This window comes from Setaria viridis, chromosome 3, assembly GCF_005286985.2.
Source record: "Setaria viridis chromosome 3, Setaria_viridis_v4.0, whole genome shotgun sequence".
NCBI classification, from domain to species: Eukaryota; Viridiplantae; Streptophyta; class Magnoliopsida; order Poales; family Poaceae; genus Setaria; species Setaria viridis.
The window spans coordinates 11,551,887-11,573,979 of NC_048265.2; the positions used below are offsets into that span (position 1 = coordinate 11,551,887).

Genomic DNA, 22,093 nt, shown 5'->3' on the forward strand with positions numbered 1-22,093 from the left:
ATGGATCTGCAGCATGTTCTGGTGTTGTGGCTGGCGGCACAGGATTTTTTTGGAGCGGGCGGGTTGGGCTCCGCCATCCGCCAGCAGCATAGGCAGCGGCGACGGGAGGGATAGCGGGTCGAGGAACATGGTGTAGTTTACTTCCGCTTCCTTACTTTCCTTTTCACATTTCTCTAAAAAGATGTTCTTAAAAAATGTGGAAAAAAGAAACAACGCGTGGTTGTTAATGCTAGGCTGCTAGCCTTGCTCGTCGGTCGTCGCAGCCCGACTGCGACGTGCCGTTCGCCACGCCTACGCACAGGGCGTGCCCAAAGGCAACCTGCGACCCGCAACGCCGCGAACGGCGCCTCGGCCGGCCGCGACCGACCGCTCCTCGCTCGCCAGCCGCCACGCACCGCGCGTCGCTGCGGGTGGCAGGACAATCACCACATATCAATGAGTCCACAACAGAAACAGTGGAACTGTGAGCCTGTGACAAAATTTACTGAAACTTCAAAATTTTACAAGTCCTGAATTACACGAGGTCCAGTCATTCGTGTTGCCTGATCAACAACTTGACACGGCGCCATGCATGCTCCTAACTGAATATACACTGAACCTTTACAGCACCATGCACAAGAGGGGGAAACAGAGAAAAGCTACTGAAGGCCAGTATTATTGTCAGACACAGGGCGAACTACACGTCCACCTGGACTGCCTTCTGGATCACTCTGCCATTTGACAAGGGAAGATGCGCTCGGCCGTTATTAACATGAGGGGCTTGAGAAAATGAGTTGCTGCTTTACAGGGAAGTGAATAGTAGCTCATGTTCACAGGAGCAAAAGCAGACTAGTAAAGTTCCTGCTCCTGCAGCCCCTCCGTGCTCTTCTTTGCAAAGTCCGCCACTTCTGCCATCCTTGATTTCCTGAAGTTCTTTTGGAAGGGATTGATCTCCGGTAGCAATCGCGAGAAATGGTGAACAATCATTCCGTCAGAATGGCTTTACGTCAATTTCTTCTGTTGGGTTTGGTCCTGTCCTGGCTTTCTTTTCTAATACTCGCCTTCTCACGGTTCAGTGATCTCTTTTTATTCCGAGTCGCTGTCCATATCGTGCATAGCTTTCAGTCCCCTGGGCCGCTGCAAAATCAATTAAAATATCAGGTGACTGAATTCCTTCATGAGTATTGTATAGGATTTGTAGCGCGAGCTACAGTCTGAAGTTGGTATCAGCATGCCAATCCACCCACCTTCTTGGAAACCTTCTTCTCTCGGACTTCATATCTTTCCAGAGTCAAGTCACATAGCCACGTTCCCGGGCAGACAAACTGCGAAAGATGAAGAAAATTAAGGCAGGAATCACAGAATGGTGACTTTTCTTATATGCACCATCAAGAAAGCATACGAGAAAAATAGTAGATGTAAAAGTTTTCTTAGGCTTAGTTCCAAGCATGCTTGATCGCAAAATAAAAAGCATAGTAACATTTTTAGAGATGGATTTAAACTGACATAGGGAAACAACCCCTGCCCAAAGGCACTGAATATTAGCTAACTAGTACAAGAATTGAAACTTGGTATCATGACATCAAGACTAGCTAATTAGTTCTACCGTTTGAAATAAAGGTGCTTTCTGATAGTACTTGTAGGGACCCCAGGTGTCAGTGCAACTCATCAAGCATTGAGGGGACAACCAAACGGGAAGCATCAGCTTTTAAACTACCTTATTTGCTTCAGACAGAAGCATGCTGTGGTGTTATAGAATATAGATCATGCTTCTTGGCAAACAAATTAAATCTCCAGGTATAAGAAAGCAAGGAATCCGCCAAATGTATTTTATTTGCAAGCCTCCTATGCCAGAGGGACAGCGTGCACAGAGGTGGCCCTATAACCCATGTGATCTGATGCCCCGTATGGCTATATCTATTAAATATGCATATCCAAAATGATTGACAGCGCTGGTAAATCCTTGCATTCCAGGGATATCTAAAGTTTGGAGTAGATTACTATTTTTCTAAACAAACAGGCAGAAAGTAGATTACTGCTGTCTACCAGTATTTTGAATTTTGAGTTTGGAATCTCTCTGCATGAAGCAACGTATACTTATTTATTATTTGTTACTATGGACTGCAATATAATATAGAATCCTATATGCATTGATGTGAACCGAGAGCATTCAATTTAACTGAAAATAAATTCTTCAGATTGAAAGCTAATATGCGAGGATCATAGTCATACATTGACGGTTCTCTGGATAACTTTGGCTCTTTTCTTGGGTCTTTGAGGCAGCTTGGATCCTTTGAAAACCAGAAAATCCTCTTCCTTTTCCCTGTTTGACAGGGTGATTGCAAACTTCGGCCAGATGGATCCCTCACTCCCTGATGAAGAGCCTTTCTTGTCATCTGGAAAGGTCTGTGGAACTCCGTTGTTGTTACCTCTACCAGGACGTTCCCTGTCTGGTGAAGCAACCGTGTGGATGCCATTGTTTTGTTGTTGATGTGCTGGCGATTTCATGGTTGCAAACTCTTCCGAGTTCCTACAAATTCAGTAACAACATAGTCGATTAGGAAAGATGCAGAAGAATGCCTCATTAGTTTGAATCTACCAGAAAAAAAGCATCTTGTTGCTCATAAGTAAGGCCTAGTAAAAAGAAACATGATAAGGAGTAGGATACACAATGGACAGAATCACCCATGTTCTGGTAATGGGAAGGTTCATGCAACTAACTTCAAGATATATTCCTTCGAATAAGATTCAATGAGTCCGTGTGTATTTTTTTCAGTCAACAAAGAGGGCCTAAATTTCATTGTTTACTAAAACGAGGAGGCATGGATTAGACTACTGCAGTTGGCAAGAAAGAGGAACACTCCAATGGTTACATTTCAAAAAAATGAGAATCAAATGCTGGATTTTTAACCCTCATGCAATTTTTCTCGAGCAACCCTCATGCAATTAACTTCAAGACATTATTAAAATTCTGAAGAGGCTGCAAAATTCACGATTCACCTCCAAATTAGGGGAAAGAGGCAACATAGAAGGCAAAACTTCCACCAATTACCTATTCCACTTTGTTGTGTCCAGGCAAGAAGCTATGAATTCAAGGAGAAGAGGAAAAAGGGAGAGCAATGAATGAGCAAGTCCTCACCATCCACTTTACGTGTGGTGGTGACTGATTTGAGATAAAATTGGTGTTTTCTTCGGAATCCAAAATTAGTCAACAAAATATAGTTCATATGACGTGACCTCAGAGTCCAAAGATAGCAACAGATGAAGGCACCGAAGTACCATACATTCAACCATCAAAGAACATCTATCATAGTGCTGATAAGCCTTTTTAAAGAGAGAATGCTGATAAGCTCTTGGCACCAGTCTCATCTCATAGCTCTCTTTTTTCACAAATAGTTTCAGTGAAGCAAAATCACGGATCAGTTTGACAAAAGTTTACCAGCAAAATGGCATAAGAGATGTAGAAATCAAACTGAAACATAAGCTAGAATTCCTGATAATTCAGAGAATAAATTCAAATACAGATAACTCATCTGGTTTGATCGAAGATGGAAATAAGAAGTACTAATCTGCTGGTCCTTAAACTCCAGATAGCAAAGGAGAGGGGATAAGACGAAGAATCTTTTATTTCAGAGTTAGTAACTAAAATCAGGCGCTCTGTTGTAAGCACTAGCTTCTTTCAGTCTTTCAGGGACCCAATTTGAGTGATGTGAGGAAACACCAAACAATACCACAGTTAACGAAGCAGATTAGTACTTCTCCCAAGAATATATATCAAGATTCAAACGGGGTAAATAACTAGAACAACCCAGCATGTAGCATCCACATACCAAATTCAGCAATATTAGGCATGGACTACTCCATATTTCTGGAAGAGAAAGTTGGACTAATCAACAGTTCAACACCATAAGCCAATCAATGCCGATCAGGCAATCATGCTTCCCCCAACAAAACCAAAAACATCACTGTTTTACCTAACATGCACGCCCCTTTACAAAGAAAAAAGAAGGCAATTTTGCTATTTTTCAGTTCTTCAGGAAAAAGACAGACCACATCTTCGAATTTGATGTCCGCCGTTCACTCGAATTAAATTTCTCTTCAAATCAAAACTAAACCAGCTCAGGCCTCTACTCTTCTGATCGATGCATGGAAGATGGCACGTGCCGAAGACGACATCACGTGACAGCCAGTTGTTGCTTCACCAAATAGCCCCAAAATGGTTACTAGTTTAACCAGTAGCCAGTTAGCCACCAAACCGAAGCAACCATTCAGAGAGCACACGCAACGCGCACATCGGCACCACGAACGATAAAAAATTTCAGAGAAGATCACAAAGGCACGGACCTGAGGACGCGGTGGTGGGTGTGGCCGGTTGGGTGGTGCTGCGCGGCCGCTGCTGCCGCGGCGGCGGCGCGGCGCTGGCCGATGGCTGCCTTCTCGGCGGCCGCGGTGGCGGCGGCCTCGACGTCGCGACGCTGAACCTTGACGCAGCGCAGGCGCTTCCGGTTGCCCCACTGTAACAGCAGGTCGCGCTCCGCCGCGGTGCCCCCGCCGCCACCGCGCGAGGAGCCCCGCGTGTGGTAGTGGTTTCTCCCTTCTTTCTCCATTTTCCGACAGGCTGAAATTCCAGTGGATAGAAGGGATGAAATCACAATGAAACTGGAGGAGTGATAATGTAAATTGAACGGAAAATGCTGGTAAAAATAATTCAAACTCAGATCAGCTAATAAAATAGAATCTCAAGATCAGAGGAGTGGTCGTCCAATTTAATTATCTGCCTGGATTGATGCAAAACCAAACAGAGGAGGAGAGACTGAAGATAGGAGACTGATTGAATTGGGATGACCCGTCAAGTAATGAACAAATTTCTGTTTAATTTCGATTCATTTCACAAAAACAATTCTTACTCAAAAATATTTTTTGGAAACAGATAAAGTGATTCCGCTGACCGATCAATCTCTGCGATAAACGGGATGACCACTGAAATCTAACTCAACTTTAACTGACTGATCAAATCAACAAGGGAAAAGCTGGGGGAAAATGGTGAGCTAATTTCTTAGAAAGAAATTGATGAGCTACTGGTCATCTGATTGAACCCGTGTCAAACCAGGAAAAGTTACAAGAAATCGAATTGGAATAAAAATGTAATTCAGCTCAATATAACTCATTTGTTCAAGAGTAAATTTGAAAAAAAAAACTAATCAATCGAATGTAGAATCTGGGCACTGTGCTTGTATTGTACCCAATTTTCGGTTATTACAAATTCAACAAGTTGAGACAGCGACAACAAATCAGGATAAGTGCAAGAAAGAAACAATAAGCATGGAAGAGATCAACTTGCAAAAGGGGGAAAAAAAGAGACTGAAATGTGCAGACTTGACGATCAGAAAACAGGGGAAAATGGAGGAGATCCAAAACAACAACCAAACACCTCCTGATTCCGGTTCCTCCTCCAACCGTCCCACCGAGGAACACCAAATGAAACAGGTAAAGGAATTCCGAATTGCAGACAGCAAATAGATTCTTCGGTAAAATCGCTCGATCCGAATCAGTTTAACTCCCAAGTCCCAATCACAGGAATCGCAAGTCAAGCAGCTCAGATTGCGCTCGATCGTAGCGCGAACTGATTCAGGTCACGCCGAAATGCAGCTCAGGAAGAATTGAATTCAATTAATCCACTTCAGATGTCCCCGCACTTCATGTGGGATCCCGCAAGCACAGAACCAGAGGAATCCCAGCACAGGAAGAGAAGCGCGGGTAGAATCCAATCCCAGCAAGAAAAAAAGGGGGTGGATCGTTCAGATCAATCAACCACCCATGAAGAACCTTACAAATCGAGAATTCAAACAAATCACGAGTAGCAACTCACAACAATTCGAAGGAAAACTTTCCATCGGAGTGCGAACCTCCCAACTCCAATCCGCACCGAAATTACCGCTTGAAACAGCAACAATCGGAGAAAAGAGCAAAGGAACCGCAGTCCGGTAAACTGGAAGGAGCAGTACCTGAAAGCACCGCGCGCGTCTCAACGCCCTCCAATTCACCTTCGGGGCCAGTAATTCTCCGCTTCTCTCCTCCGCCAGGAAGAATACAGATCAACCAGAGGAATGGATTCTTGGAGGCAGAGGTTTCGCGGTAAACGGAATCGGAGGAAATTCCGGACGCCCCTGTGCCCCGTGTTCCTCCCTCCTCTTCCTCTCTGGAAGCCAGGTGAGGAGGGAGAAGAAGAAGGCCTTCGCGTTTTATACGCCTCCTCCATTCTCCCCCGCTCCTGACCCCTCGGGGACTCCAGAACCGGATCCTATCAGCGCAGCGCCGGGCCACCCCTAGCCGTTGATCTTCACATGGACTGCCAATATCGTCCCAGCTCGTCACTCTTCCGGCTGTGAAATTCTAAGCTTTATTGGAGAGGTCCTGTGAAAACTGAAAAGAGAAATGTCCAGCTGTTACGAGCGACCTTGGGCCGGGCCAGTGTGCAGTGGGCCAGCCCAGTCATGTAATGTTGACCGCGGCCCAGTTTTCTAATGAAACGTAATGCAAAAGTTGATGCTAAAAATCCTTGCTGCTTTGCTAGTTCATCCATGTTATGATCATTCCATTCGCGACATAGTAGAATTCATGATGCCAAATAGTAGGGGAGGAAACAGTCCAGCAGATATAAACATGAGTTCGATGGAAACCCAATTAACTGGCATTAATTCATTGCGGCTTGCCCCTAGACCCTTGCATTGCGGATGACATAATTATTGCCAAATGCCCAAATTCGATGCAGAGTGCAACTTCAGCATTGTTGGCTGACAAGGACTTAGGTGATCTTCACTACTTTCTTAGCATACAGGTAAATAAAGTGTGTGACGGCATAACATTATCACAAGAAAAAAATACATGCATATGATATTCTGAAACAAGTTGTATGAGTGATTGTAAGCATGTCAGCACTCCTGTGAGCGTGTTTCCTCTTATTTCTCACTTACCAGCGAAAATAAGCAATAATCTCACACAAATACTTCGCTTATTTTCGACTTCCCACACAAGACGATTTGCTCACAATCCTAGAAATAACGGCGTGTAGACTTTTCCACTTCACGGCCTGAAGGCCGCTTATCCCGTAAGCATACGCTTTTCCCCTTATACCCCTTCCATCGATGCCTGGTACCGCGACTCCACGCCTCTCTCCGCGCCACCGCCTGCCTGCACTCCACCACCTCACACACCCGCTCCACGGTCGCCGCCTCCCTGACCTCCACTGCCTCTCGTGCCTTCTTGTTTTCACCCCGTCTGCGGCCGCTGCAAAGGCTGCACCAGTCCGGCCTCCAACCACTGGACATTAGAATTATTGATTTATCCTCGTATTCAAAAGAAAAGTTATTACCAGCTTCAGGGTATTCAGGTCATTTTAGCACTCAGGTCAGATAATCGACTGAAAATAATCAAAATTGCTAAACACTTAGCTTTATTCAGACAACGGGTTCTCCAAACACCAGGCTTATCAGATAAGCTTGCTACTCAGATAAGCGAAAACAAACAGGACCTATGTCTGTCTTAGAAAAACTTTCGGTTCACGAAGAGGATCTACTCGGTCAGAATGATGCCACCCAATATAGAAGTGTAGTTAGTTCTCTACGGTATTTGATTCTGACAAGACCTGACATTTCTTTTTCAGTAAATAAAGTGTTTAGTATCTACATGCTCCTACTGTTGGAGGTATGCCCTAGAGGCAATCATAGAGATGATGATATTCCATTTGTATCCATGATTTGTATATTGTGTTCATTGAATATCCATTAAAGGCTACTTGAATTGATTTGCAATTATGTGAATTGTATGTGAAACTCTTTACTTGTATGGTTATTCTAAAGTTGTCCCTAGTCGGAGTTCATGTGAGGACACACATGAATATTAGACTAGCACATGTATTAGTTTATGACTATGTTTCACAAGTCATGGACATGGAGATGTTGAACTAATAATGTGGACACATGTGGAGACATGTGCTAGGACTGACCCAACACGAGAAGTAGTTCTCTCTTTAAACAACATATATGCTTTGTCCTTAGACCTGAGATTGTCGCATGTATTCAAGATGTGGATCGACCTACTTAGGGGCTATCAAACGCTACGCCGTAACAGGGTAGTTATAAAGGTAGCTTTCGGGGTTGTCAAGAAGCATGCTATGAGACATGGTCAATCAAGATGGGATTTGCCCCTCTCTGATTGAGAGTGATATCTCTGGGCCCCTCGAGTGATCGGATCCAAAAATGCATGGCCATGCTACGTACGGTTAAGAGTTAACCTACAAAGGGATTCCGAATCACAGGATCGAGAAAGAGCGGTCGGCTTGAAGCTAGACCAAATATCGTGAGGCAAAGGGAATAGCATGTGTATTATGTTGTGATGGTTCGTCTGATATGATCTTCATGTGCGTATAGGAGTTGGCACGTTTTGCTAGAGGCCGCTACCGACTATTGGGCCGAGTAGGAGTACTCGGGCCATGTCTATACGTATCCGAACCCATAGGGTCACACACTTAAGGGGCTGGAAGCCCAATTCGGATCTGATCCGAGTTGGATTAGGTTTAGAAGTACTAATGGGCCTCGGACCCAGAGGCCCTTCAGGAACCTCTATAAATAGAGGGGTGGGGGCGCCCTAGGGTTTACACCTTTTTGGCGAAACTCATCTGCCGCGCCTCCCACGCCCTCGCCTGTTGCAACTCACGGATCTAGCAGTCCGGCTTGCGACGCTTCCTCCCTGCACGTGTGGATACCTTGGAGGTGTTGCGCCTGCAGCACTTGGACGAGCCGCCGACGAGCCACGACGAGCCGACGACGAGCCGCGGCACGGGAGGCGATCTTGCTGCACGTGGACGAGCTGCTGAGGAGCTGCTGGACGTTGACGTGATCGACTATGTACGACTACGTTGATCGACTACGTACAACTACGTGATCGTCTTCACTGCATCGACGCATATCTACATCTTCCGCACCAGTAGTGCGTCGAGTGGTAATCCCGTGATCCTTTACGGCAGTTCTTCCTGGTTTTACGCGGTAGAAATTTTGATTTGCGCTAGTGTAGCCTACCTCGTATCCCTACACCTACAACTATATATTGGACAGTTGTGAAAAGAATTTTGAGATATCTCAAGCATACGGCAAAACTCTGGCTTAAGATTGGCAAGTCTTCGTCGTTACTAGTAAGTAGTTTTACAGATGTGGATACCTTGATGACCGGCGATCTACCGGAGATTTTGCAGTGTTCTTGTTCTATAATGAGATAATTTCCTATTTGACATCAGAAAAGTTACTTTCTTGACCCTTAAAATTTTTTCGTTCCCTATTTGACACCGGGTATAACTTTGGTTCCTTCTATGACACTCTGTTAGATTTTTCATCCGATCACCGTTAAATGCCCTGTGAAAAGAGGATTTTACCCTTATGGAAGAATGTGAGCCCCACCACACCCACCCTTCTCCTTCCTTTCTTCCTCTTCTCTCCCACTACCTACCACGCTGCTCCACGCCGCCACGCCTCCCTCGCCGTGCGGGCTGGCCGCGCCACCCCAGTCGCTGTAAGCGGCTGCACCTCCCCCACCCCTCGAGGTCACCTCCAGGTCGGCCGCGCCCCTCCCCGCCGATCTATTCCAGCCGCGGCGGACGTTCCCACCCCTCCCCATGCGTGGGCGTGCGGGCTGTCGGTGCCAGAGCGGCGAAGGTGGAGGGCGACGCGGCGGGGGAGGGAGTGGAGCACGACGAGCACGCCCGCGGCGAGGAGCAGCAGCGGCCCTGCGTGGGCGCACGACGGCGGTGGCGGACACGCGCGATGGAGCAGACGTGGGTGGAGTGGCGGCCCTACTCGGACGCATGATGGCGCCACCACCTTCCCCGTCGATGCCGCAGCCGCCGCCTCCGCCCCGCCGCCCAACATCGCCCCTGTCCCCGACACTGCCCTCGATGCCTCCACCCCACCGGCCAACAACGTTTCCTCCATCCCAGCCGCCTCGGCCAGCCTCCGCCACACCACCAGCAGCGCCCCGTCGCCATCCCCACTGCCGCCGCTCCCGCCCGGGTTCTAGTCGCCTCCACCGCGCCCGCGGGCAGCCATCGTTCGCCACGCGGGAGATCGAGACACCGGAGAGGAGGGTGGGTGTGGTTGGGCCCACATTCTTCCATATGGGTAAAATTGTCTTTTCACAAGGTATTTAACGGCAATCGTATGGAAAATCTAACAGAGTGTCATATAAGGAACCAAAGTTATACCTGGTGTCCAATAGGGAACGAAAACATTTTGAGGGTCAAGAAAGGAACGAGTAACTTTTCTTTTCTAGTGTTAAATAGGGAATTGTCTCTTCTATAATCTTGTGTCATGGAGTGCGTGAAAGTAAGCAACTGTATCACGATCAAGTATAGAAGCAGAGTATATAAATCAGTAGCCAATGCAATGCAGAAATTATATGGTTTCAGACACTATTATTGGAAATTAGAGTTCAAGCACCAAAGATAGCAAAGCTGTGATGTGACAACATGAGTATCTTTTTTGCTAACCCAGTTTTTCATGCACCGATCAGGTGGTGGATGGCTTTACAAAGGATCTTTAGATATTGAGCATCTTTAGATATTGAGCATGTTTCTACAAAGGATCAGGTGGTGGATGACTGGATGGCTTTACAAAGCCTCTTGCGGCGCAACAGCTGGAGATTTTCAAAGGCAACCTCAACCTTGAGAAGGTTTAGATTGTAGGGAGTGTTAAACAACTTGTAACAGACCTGTAGATTGAGATAGGAAAAAGTTCAAATCACTACCCTGTATCACGAGCAAAGTTTGGATAACCCCCTAAATAATTTTTGTATTTACTTAACTCCTTTAATTTCTTAAACCAGCTTACTATTCACCGTTAGCCAATACTCAATCCCGATTTTGCTGACTAGGATGCTGGTTTGCTGACTCAGATGTACACATCGATAGTCCAGCATGGCAGCTGTTATTCAGATGCAAAAAAAAAAAAAAACTCCAGGCGGCCCAGCCCACCAGGTACTGCCCCTCTGTTCTTGGGCACCTCCGTCCAAGCGCTGCGCATCTCCTCGCCACCGACCGCACCGCGCATCTCCTCGTCGCCGACTGCGCCGCCATTGTCACAGCTCGCTCGTCGTCCCCGTCTAGCACCGCAGGTTGCCGTGCCTTGTCGGGCCCACTGCGCCGGAGTCTCCACCGCCGTGCCTCGCTCGCCGGCCTTGGCATTTGCCATCACGAGTGATGCCGACGGGTGGCCACCGCCAAAGGGAACAAGGGCAGCCACGGTCATGGATTCTCAAGCAGTAGGATGCGGCTGGAAAAGGGCAGCCACAGCCACTATCGTAGGAGGAAGGACAGCCACGACACTCGATGTTCTAGAGGAGGCCTGTTGAAGCAATGCAAAATGTGCTTGTTCAATTGTTCCTCGGCTCATCGGCTGGCAACTATTTTGTGCCTATTGAATTTTGTGTTTCGTGGGTTACCAGGACATCTCCGGCAGTTCTTCCGTGACTACGACATCTACGGCACCATCGACTTCATCTTCGGCAACGCCGCCGTCAGTGCTCCAGGGCTGCAACCTCTACGCCCGGAAGCCGCTCCCGAACTAGAGCAACATCTTCACGGCGCAGGGCCAGGAGGACCCTAACCAGAACACGGGCATCTACGTCAAGCATTACTCGCGCACGGTGTCTGGACTCGCTGAATCGACCCCACCGGGTGGCTGGAGTGGAGCGGCAACTTCGCGCTGGACACGCTCTACTACGGCGAGTATACCGGGTCAGCAAATCTGCCTCTAGGTCAGCAAAACCGGGTCAAAGTTTGGCCAAAGGTGAATAGTGATCCGGTTTAGGAAATCAGAGGGGTTAAGTACACATAAAAATTGTTTAATGCTCATAGTACAGGGCAGTGATTTGGACTTTGCCCATTGAGATATGCTCGGCTAGAAGATATAGGTTATTTGTAGAGAAATAAGTCTCATGTAAATCTTTTCTGTTTTTCCTAAAATATCTCTAAGCCAGGCTCTCTCATCCACGTATATGTAACTTGCGCCTGTTCTGTGCCATGTATCAAGATTAACACGAAGCCGTCATGATCTACTGAAGGAGGCCGATGTTCCACCTATTCCACGGCGCCTCTGATTTCTACAAACATGACTAATCCAGCTATATCCGAAACCCAGAATAATCACACGCAAAATCACTCCACAACATGACGCGTCATATGGCAAGGGCATGTCCTCATCCGAGCTTCACAAGTTGCAGAGATTCATGATGGCAAATACTGGGGGGGGGGGGGGGGGGGGGACAGTCCAGGAGGTAGTATAAAACATTGAGTTCAACTGCCATCCATCGATTGCGGCTCGCACTAGACCCTTCGCGTTGTTAATTTGGAAGAAGCGGCCGTTAATTACTTGTCCCAATCTTCAGGCGCGCGTCTTCTTTCCTTGGAGATCGTCGTCTCCTGGGGCGTCACGTTCCGACCATACCAGCGCATGGCGTTCTCGATGGCCAGCAAGGTGACGGTGCCGTTGCAAGGAAGGCCCACCAGTGCACGCTGCCGGACACTCGCCCAGCCGCCGGCCTCCCGGCTCCTCCCGCGCGCAGCAGCTGCTCACGCACCTCCTGACGAACAAGCTCGCGCACCTCCCGCCGCAGCAAGGGATTCATGTCCCCCTCTCTGCCCTTGTGGATCGATTTCTTTCGGTTCCGTCGTGACTTGGCTGGCGGCGTACGTGCCGTGATTTTTTATGCTTTGGGTGGGGGAGACCGGGAGGGAGCCGTCGTGCTCGTGCAGGTCTTTGGACTGCATTGTATGATTGATTTGTGTGACCAGGGAGGGGTGGATCAGAGCCCAATAGTAAAACGACTGAAGCAAGCCCATATTATAGGTGGGCTATATTGACCCTGAGGCTTCGAGCCCAGGCCGGGAAAAAGGTACGATTGGCCGTGGCAGAGCCCAGTAACGATCAATCAGCGCCGATGAATCGAGCCAATCGTCGTCGTCACTAGTGTCTGGGTCATCGCGCTCCTGAAACGTTTTCAATGGCAAACGTATTCTCCTGTCAGGCGGTTGCGCTCCTGAAACGTTTTCGTCAACGTACCAATCAACCAGCAGCCGAAACGCGGATGATTTGGCGTGCACGATGATTTGTTCTCTGTCGACGCCGAGTCCAGTATAGGTTTCAGACTTTCGCATCTGCCGACAAGCTAGAGCCTAGAGCTGGCGTCTTTCGAGCCGTACGTGAACCGACGCTGATCGAGCGACGACATCCACGCTGCTGTACATGTCACACGATGACCCGAGCCGCCCACCCAATTGCCGAGCCGTTATGGTGGTGTCCGGCGCGCACGCGTCATCAAACTGCCTGCCCACAGTCAGTGCCGCGACGACCCGAAGTTTGGGTGCAGGCGCACCGCGTCGGCTCGTCGCGGACGACGCAGGCACGCGCTGTTGCTTGGTCCCTGCACCTGCAGGCTTCTCCTCCTCCTCCAATCTGGATCGCATGCAGTCAACCGCCGCGCGCTCCGTTTTTCCCCGGGCGGCCATTCCGATGACGCCACGAGTTTGCTACGTGCGCGCGATGGATCCTGGAAAGTCGTCGCGCCAGAAGCAGCCAGTGAACGCTCAGACTGATGCATGTGAGGAGCGATCACCAATGAGGCAATGCCATCGCCCTAGTTACCTGTTGCTCCAAAAGCAAGCAGAAAGCGTGCTTCAGTGCTTGGCTGCTTGCAAAGTTGCAAACAGTGCCGTGCGTGCCCAAGGAGCGAAAGATCAGAATTTTTGTTTCATGCATGGCACACAAGGAAGCTCCAAAGTTCAAGACCTCGGGGCCTTGATCCTATGTAAAATTTTTGTTTCATGCATGGCACACAAGGAAGCTCCAAAGTTCAAGACCTCGCGGCCTTGATCCTATGCTACATACATAGTAAATATATATGCCGTTTAGGACGAGTTAGTTCAAAAACTACATCCGTCCATAATTGACATAGGTCCTGTTTGATTCCATGGGACTAAAGTTTAGTCCCTCCCTTTTAGTCTATTTTAGTTCCTAAACTTCTAAACAGAGAGATTAAATGGAGGATTAAAGTGATTAGTCCTCTAGTCTCTTTGAGGGGTGACTAAAGAGACTAAAGGCTCAAGAGAACACCCCTGCCACTCATTATTGTCCCAGGAGGACTAAATGGATGCAGATTTTGTGTATTGATTAGGGATATTTTGGTCCTTGTTCATCTGGTTTAATGACCTTTAGTCCCTGGATCTAAACAGGGTAAGAACTAAGTTCCTGAATTAAACTTTAATCCCGGGACTAAAGGAAAAAAAAGGCACATATAGACATACATACATTGTGAAAAGGTCAAAAGCTTTGGCATAAAAAGAGCTGGGTCTTTCATTCTTGATTTGAAAATGATCTCACATTTTGTCGTTTATTATTGTAAAGAAACTTGGCCATGCCTAAAGGACCAGAGTTCTAACATGTCCCTCCTCTTTTCTTTTTTGCTGCTGGAAATGTTTCGACATGTGAGTTAGCTGTACGCAGCCGGGCCGTCTGTTGTGGAATGTGTGCTAGATCTTGAACAAAACGTTCAAAAATTTTCAGGCTGTATCTAGAAGACTCATTTTTTTTTTTGAAATAATATCTAGAAGACTCGTTGACAAGAGGATAACACACATAGTCGCATACATTTTTCACCGGTACCAAAAGAACAAAATAGATCAACAGAAACGGGGAGAGAGAATAAAATAAACACTTTATTAACCCCAAAATCTCTACAGTAGTTGTCTCATATCACTCGCTCATCTATCGATCATTACACGCGCTACGCTACAACTGCATGTTCCTCTTGGATTTTGCGTAGCCACCAATGGCGCTATCTTTTCCAAAAGCATGTACGGTGCTAGCGCTGGTACCACCACCACCACCAAGGCTGCTGCCCATGTAACTCTGCAGGAAGCTGCCGTTGTGGTAGCTGCCATTACTAGGGCTTGCCCTCTCCAGCGCCTTGAGCTGCGACTTGAGGAACTTGAGGTAGCTGGCCGCCTCGTCGAGCATGGACGCCGTGTCCATCCGGCTGCCGCCGGGCACGAGCCGCTGCAGCACGCGCAGGCGCTCGCTCACCCTCCCCCGCCGCAGCCGCGCCGCCACCGTCTGCGGGTCGCTCGAGATCCGCACGTTCTTGCGCCGCGGCCTGGCCGCCTGGGACGACGGCGGCTCGGCGGCGCCACAGACAAGCTGGTGCACCGGCCGCATCGCCGCCGCGCGGTAGATCATCTCCTTCACCTGCGCAATCGCCTCCGAGTCCGGCTCGTACCCGCCGCTGGCCGGCCCTCCTGCCGCGCCGTGGTCGTGGCGGCCCTGCCCCGTGAACGTGATGCTGGTCGACGACGACGACGTCGCGGCGGCTCGCTTCTCGCCACGACGCCCGGCCACCGCCTTTGTTCCCGGCGCGGCTACCGCGGGGTACTTGCCCGGCTTGCGCTTCGAGGGAGGCACGCCGGTCGTCGTCTGAAGCAGCGCTGCCCGCGACACGGCGCACGGCGACGCCACCTCCGTGTCGTATCCTCCTCCGCCGCCGCCGCACGTGTTGGACTCGCCTGAGGAGATGTTCCAGTTGCCGCCGCCCGTGGAGCTGCTGTATCCGGAGAAGGCGGTGTTCGACGCCGCGGTCTGCGCGGGCTCCTCAGCGACGGTGACGACGTTCGGGGCGTACACGAACGGGTCGAGGAGGCTGTCTTCCACAGCGCCGGCGACGACGCTCGGGACCACGTCCCCGGTGTCCAGGCCCATGAAGTCTGCCGTTAAGCCGTCCGACAGACTCTCGGCGTCGTGGCACAGCATGAGGCTCTGAACCGGGTACGACGAGGGCAGGTCGAGGTCGCCATGATCAGAACGGAGGTCGAAGCCGCCGTCCAGAAAGGCACTGAGAAGGCCGTCGTCGCTGGGGCGGCTTGGCAGGCACGGCTCCGCTGCATACTGCATACTCCAGCCGCCGAAGTCGTCCATGGATCTATAAACGGGCCGGCGCAGCAACGCCTCAGAGGCAGCTACGGGATTAATCACTGCTGCAAAGAGATAGCAACTACCTGCAAACGAAGAACTCTCGTCAGTACAGAATTTGTGAGCTGATTTGCAGTTACCAAATTACTTTTTTTTTGAACGAACTGTTACCAAATTACAAATTTTGCAAACGAAGAACAAACAAGATATCTCAGCAGCTACACACAGCAAACGTCAGTACCTGGCTGGCTGGCTCTCAAATTGACTGAGGAATTGCTGATCCAAGCTTGACGGCGGGGGCCTGCCTGGCTGCACCGATCTGTGACTGATGGATTCTGAAGATAGCAGTGCAGGTGCAGGGGACGAATTATGCGTCAGTGCAGGGTAGCTAGGATGGTCCTCGATCTACCTGTGGATTGGCTGTGCAGATGGGCGTCTTTTATAGGCGGCCTGAGTTGTAGGCTAAGCTGTAGCGCTGGCCGAATTTGTTTCCTTTTTCGGGTAGAAAAAGGCAAGCGTTCTTGCATTCTGTGGGGACACTTGCCGTTAGGGGCTTGGTAGGGGGAACAGCGAAGTACTGCACCGGCGCTAGACCGCAGCGTCACAGCTGTCAGTTGCATTCCTGCGCTTAAACGGTAAAGGGAACTCCGAGTTATCTGGTAACATTTCAGAGTGTTTTTTAGCATATAACATTTTTCTGAGTTTGTGATGCAAGAATTCGAACTTATTTTTCTCGGTTTATTTTTGGTTTTGAAATATATAGATGATGGCATTTGGGTCTATACTAGTAGAAAATCGTTTAGGCCTCCTTTGGAACTGCAAAGAAATACGCCTGTTTGCTTGAGTTTTTTGCAACAGCTTTGGCTGTGGCTGCAAGCCAGAGCAGCTCTAGTTGCAGTCCAGCTGTTCGACTGTCTAAGTATATGCAAAGTTTTACCTCATCATTTCTATTAGATCTTCCCGTTATGCTATTTTTCAATGGCCTCAGCAATCTTGTGGCTGCAGCAGCTACTGTTGGTCGGCTGTTGCTGCAGCGGCGCAGCCTGCAAAAAAGCACAATCGAACAGCATGAAATTGATATTTAGGGATGTTCAGACGGGAGTGTAGTTTCTCCCTGTGCCAAACTGGTTTAAACAAGCAAGTTCCATTTTTGTTCTCTTGATCTACTCTATTTATTTCGTGTTCCAGTTAATAGAATAATAGGAAAAGCATTTCTACTTTAAGATCCACATTTCTAGACATTTGATTGTTGAAATGTACAAATGGTGGAACAATGTTAGCTAACTAGATTTTTTAGATAACAGAATGAAATTATCCTAACTACTGCATCAAATCAAGGATGCATACATAGCCATTTATTATTACAACTTGATCAAGAACTATAGCTGGAGTTTATGTTTTCAATCCTCAAATATGGAGGAATGTAGTTATTGTCAAATATCGGTATGTTGCGAAGGGCTCCATATAGGAAAATTTCCTTTAGGAATCGAATCCTTTCAATATTCCATCAAACTCCTCGGTTCCAAAGAACCTTTTAGCTTTCCTTAGTTTTGTCTCAAGATTAGAGAGGTGGAGGAAAGAAAAAGGCAAGGATCTCGATGAAAAAAAACATAAATGATGAATGCTACAGTTTCTTTGCAATGTCTGTTTTCTGGGGTATAATTTTGGCTTATCGTTTCTTTACATTCTGTTTCAGAGGTAAATTCTGCCGCCTTTTGTATTTGTTATTGGACACTATCGATTGATGCATCACATGAAACTTTGGAGTTTCTTGGGCAGTGTTTTTTTCACATTATAAGGCTAGCTAATGATGACATAGGACCATGTATTGATGTATATAGCTTCTGCAGTACTCCTATTTACAGGGTATATACAAGTATACAACAAACCTAAGACATTTTGCAATTTACCATTTTCACAGAGAAAAACTACAAATCCTACCTGGTCTCCATTAAGGTGCAGGTTTTTTTTTTCTGATTTCTTTTTCGTGAAAGAACAAAATGGAAATGACACCAGTGGCATATCTACGAAAGTACGAAATAGATGCGATGTATAGAGATAAGATGACAAGACTCATCAAGGAGCAAAAGATAGATTGATGATGTTTCATTTAATAGATTTTCTTTGATTCAAGCAAGGCAAGGCACTGTGTGAAGTATGCATGATGTGCTGATGAGAGGACCACACTGATGAGGATCGGATGTGCAAACCGATTGCAAGATAAGAGCCCTCTTTCCAAAAAGAACAAAAAACAAAGGACATGATAAATAGATAACGAATGATACATAGTCTACACGCATATAATATTTCTCACCTAAGGATGCATTTGCTACCCCGGAGCTTGTAACAGAATATTATCTGTCTCATCACGCATGCGTGCATATATATTTCTGCTAAAAGCTAGCCAGTTGGAATATAGTATATTCTGGTAAAGGTAAACTGTGAAAGATATATTGTGTATTTTCACTCAGTAGGGGAAAAGGTAGACATGTTTCCTAAAGAGATCTCACCACAGGGCTATAAGCTGGGTACGGTGAGGTGTACCAGTGTATATACTGCTGCATGTACTTGTATAACATGGTGCTATGTGCCATCAGCCCACGCGTGCAAGTACACATACCACTGGGCCTGGATAAATCAAGCCTTGTCTGAGTATCAAAATAAACAGTGCTGCTTTGAATTGTTAAAACTTCGCAAAAGCTGCACAGAGAATGCATGGGCAAGCTTCTAATTTCTGTTATTTGCAGAGACCGGAAACATTTCCTTTTTCTAAAAGAAATATAGACTATCTAGGTTATGATTAAGGGGATTCTAATGGATTTTATCCAAATATCCACGGCATCTGTCATTTTTTTTCTTTTTGCGAAAGAAGGCACAGAACAAATTAACTTGTCTCATTACAAATAAGTGCACTAACAAACTCGGGAAAAGAAGAGAAAAAGACTTGACTCTGCCTCGATCTAACTGCTAAGTGCCCCAACTCGTGTGCTGCTTTATTTTAGTGTCCATCCATTCCTTTTGTGTTGGTAGTAATCGGCACCGCCTCCACATCCAATTTTTTTAGTGTCGTATCATAACAAGGAACATAACACAATCGTCTCGAAATGGATCTTAGAGACCACCATCCACAAAGTAGGACTTTATATTCTCATTTTTCTCAATATGCTCTTTTTGGAAAAGAAAATAGGATAATATTAACAGTGTACACTCTATAGAAGTATAAATGGGAGTGTTTGGTTTGAGGACGAGATGATCCACCCCACCACGTTCACATGTCTCACCATTTTTGTTTAATTTGGTTTGGGAAATGGAATAGATCGGTTAATTGACATCTCATACCTGACAAGCATATATTGTGGTTAACTCAATAACGAGGAATCCAACCAAAGTTCATGGAATGACTTCATAATATACCATTTTGTTCTAGATGAGGTGATTCCTCAAACAAAATTGATGTCAGCTGATTGAAATTTCTACCAATTAATACCGGGCAGCTAAGCCGTGCCGAACTTCCGCTGCGTTTAGAAATCGATTAGTTGATGCTATCATGGTCAAGTTATGCTGTACTTAGCTTGTTGAGGTATAACTAAGTTGTCGGCCATCTTCCCATATCAGCTTAGATTTTTGTTCATGTCAACTGCTCGTGGCATACATGTAGGGATGCAAATAGGTATCCAGTAGTTATGGGTAATTCTAGGTCATCACTGCCTTAGTCCGTTTCCCTTTTATTTTCTTAAATCGAAATATGGATTTAGTTCATCTAGATGATTTTTTTGGTGACCCTAATAACCATTAAAAATGATTTACACCTCTATATGTAGCTCAATTTTGTATCAAGAGTCAAAGACCTCGTCCTGATTGACACGGTTTAAGGGGAAAAAAGAACATACCATCAAATCCGACATCAGAGAATTGAGGAAGGTCCACGTGAAAGGGAGTATTAGTACAAGTGAATTATCTGTCTTTCCATATTAGCTTAGAATTAGGGCATGTTTGGTTTGAGTTGCTTATGCATAAGCAACTTAAAATAAGCAAATAAGTTGCTTATGGAACCAATCACTTTTACTTATGAGGTTGCTTATTATAAGCAAATAAGCAACTCTTGGGTTGCTTATGGGGAGTAAAAGGTGCACTTTACACCTCCTGCCCTCATTCAATGCACCCTACCCTCCTCTCTCTCCCCCCCTCCCGTCACCGAGCACCACTCCCTTGCCTTCGTGCCACCCGCCGCCGCTCCCGCCTGCCGCCGCCGCTCACACCCGCCTCCGCGCCGCCCGCCCGCCTCCCGACCTCCGCGCCACCCGCCGCCGCTCCCGCCCGCCTCCGCGCCATCCGCCGCCGCTACCGCCCGCCGCCGTGCTGATCCACCCTGGTTCTGGGGCTCGGAGGCCGGGATCGGGTAGCGCAGGAAGAAGAAGGGTGGGGAGGCAAATTGGAGGGTAGCAACACAAGGGGCAAATATGACAATGTCCATCTCATAAGCAAGGGTATCCAAACAGCTTAGACTAAAAATAAGCAACTCCAAATAAGCACCTTTAAGCAACTTTAAGTTGCTTATAATAAGCAACTCAAACTAAACAGACCCTTAAACTTAATTTTATACGGCTCAATTGTGGCAACCCCTTAGCCCTTAAAAGTGAACTTGTTGATAAGATGAGGCATTGTTTCTTGAATTGATACTAGCAATTAACTATTGGTATAGTTGTGCAGATGGATAGTGGTTGGTGTCATGGCGTGTCTCATGCTCAGGGTGCTTTCGTGCGACGGTTCACGGTATGTTGCTATGTCGAATGCTAGTGGCGTGCTTGCTAATCGATTTTTGTCCCCTTCAAATTCTCTCCTTCCTCTGTAACCATATATTATATAAAGGGGATGTTTGGTTCCCTTTGCTTATTTTTAGCATGTGTCACATCGAATGTTTAGATACTAATTAGGAGTATTAAACGTAGATTATTTACAAAACTCATTACATAAGTGGAGGCTAAACGGCGAGACGAATCTATTAAGCCTAATTAATCCATCATTAGTAAATGTTTACTGTAGCAACACATTGTCAAATCATGGACTAATTAGGCTTAATAGATTCGTCTCGCCGTTTAGCCTCCACTTTTGTAATGGATTTTGTAAATAGTCTATGTTTAATATTCCTAATTAGTATCTAAACATTTGATGTGACGGATACATCCCGACGCTTGCGCAGAACAGTGTTGAGTCTGAAGAAGAGGTAGGGGGTAAATAAAGCAAGAGACAGGCTCTGCAAAACTGCAACGCCGCCAGTGTTGTTCGGTTGTGGTTGGCCTCATCATCATCAGAGAAACAGTGCGAGAAAGAGAGAGTCTCGCCGAGGCATTAATGTGCACCGTCGTACACTGTATAGCGAGAGATGAGATCCACGGAGAACAACACAAACGGTCCATGGATTTATCTTGGTCCCCGGCCTGAGGTCGACGGACCACCCTCGGCACGCTAGCCCTGACGCCTTGTGCTCGCAGATCGCGTGGGCTCGCCCCCCCTCGTGCACGCACGCGCCCCCGGTCCGGCCCTCCGGTGCATGCACCGTGCATGGCAGCGCTCCGATCCGGCCGGGCCTCGTCGTGCTTCCTGCATCCTGTGCCCCCGTGGTGGTCGCACAGTGGCACATGGCGAGCTATGGCCGTGTACGCACAGTGATTCAGTTGAAGAAGCTGGTTGCTTGGCTCAATTGCTGCTGCAACAGTGGCTGGTTCCATCATATCGACAGGCGGTGTGAAGAAGTACATTCTTCCATGCCGGGGTAACCGGGTACAGAAATGGCCGAGCTCGAGCTGACCGGCCGGCCGCTCGAATCGACGCGCCAACCACCCGCCGCGCGCTCGCCCTCCCCGGCGAGGAAACAGAAGCACGCCTTTCGTTTAATGGTAAGCCTAGCTTGGAGTAGGAACGCGTGTGCCTATGATTTGTGGTTATTAGCAGAGCAGGCTAGATCCACACTCCTCGATCATCGCTGTAGACTCTGTGTATACGTGACAGCGATGAGGTGTTAGACGACGGAACAGTAGGCGCCGGTTACCAGTGCGTGTATGTGGCTGTCTGAAGTCTGAACTCACACAGGTCCATCCTTTAGTGCGGCC

At 47.5% G+C, this 22,093-nt stretch overlaps 2 protein-coding genes across 2 annotated transcripts; both read right to left on the reverse strand.

Moving 5' to 3' along the window:
- Positions 1-462: 462 nt before the first annotated feature.
- Positions 463-6,251, reverse strand: LOC117850701 (uncharacterized). Its single transcript, XM_034732559.2, has 5 exons — positions 5,985-6,251; positions 4,324-4,597; positions 2,212-2,509; positions 1,227-1,304; positions 463-1,116 (listed from the first exon to the last, which is right to left on the reverse strand). The coding sequence occupies exons 2-5, from the start codon at positions 4,584-4,586 to the stop codon at positions 1,066-1,068; spliced, it is 690 nt and encodes a 229-aa protein (XP_034588450.1). The 5' UTR covers positions 4,587-4,597; positions 5,985-6,251; the 3' UTR covers positions 463-1,065.
- Positions 6,252-14,719: 8,468 nt separating this feature from the next.
- LOC117850288 (transcription factor LATE FLOWERING) lies at positions 14,720-16,626 on the reverse strand. The gene is made up of 2 exons (XM_034732116.2): positions 16,225-16,626; positions 14,720-16,069 (listed from the first exon to the last, which is right to left on the reverse strand). The coding sequence occupies exon 2, from the start codon at positions 15,987-15,989 to the stop codon at positions 14,811-14,813; it is 1,179 nt and encodes a 392-aa protein (XP_034588007.1). The 5' UTR covers positions 15,990-16,069; positions 16,225-16,626; the 3' UTR covers positions 14,720-14,810.
- Between the last annotated feature and the right edge of the window lie 5,467 nt (positions 16,627-22,093).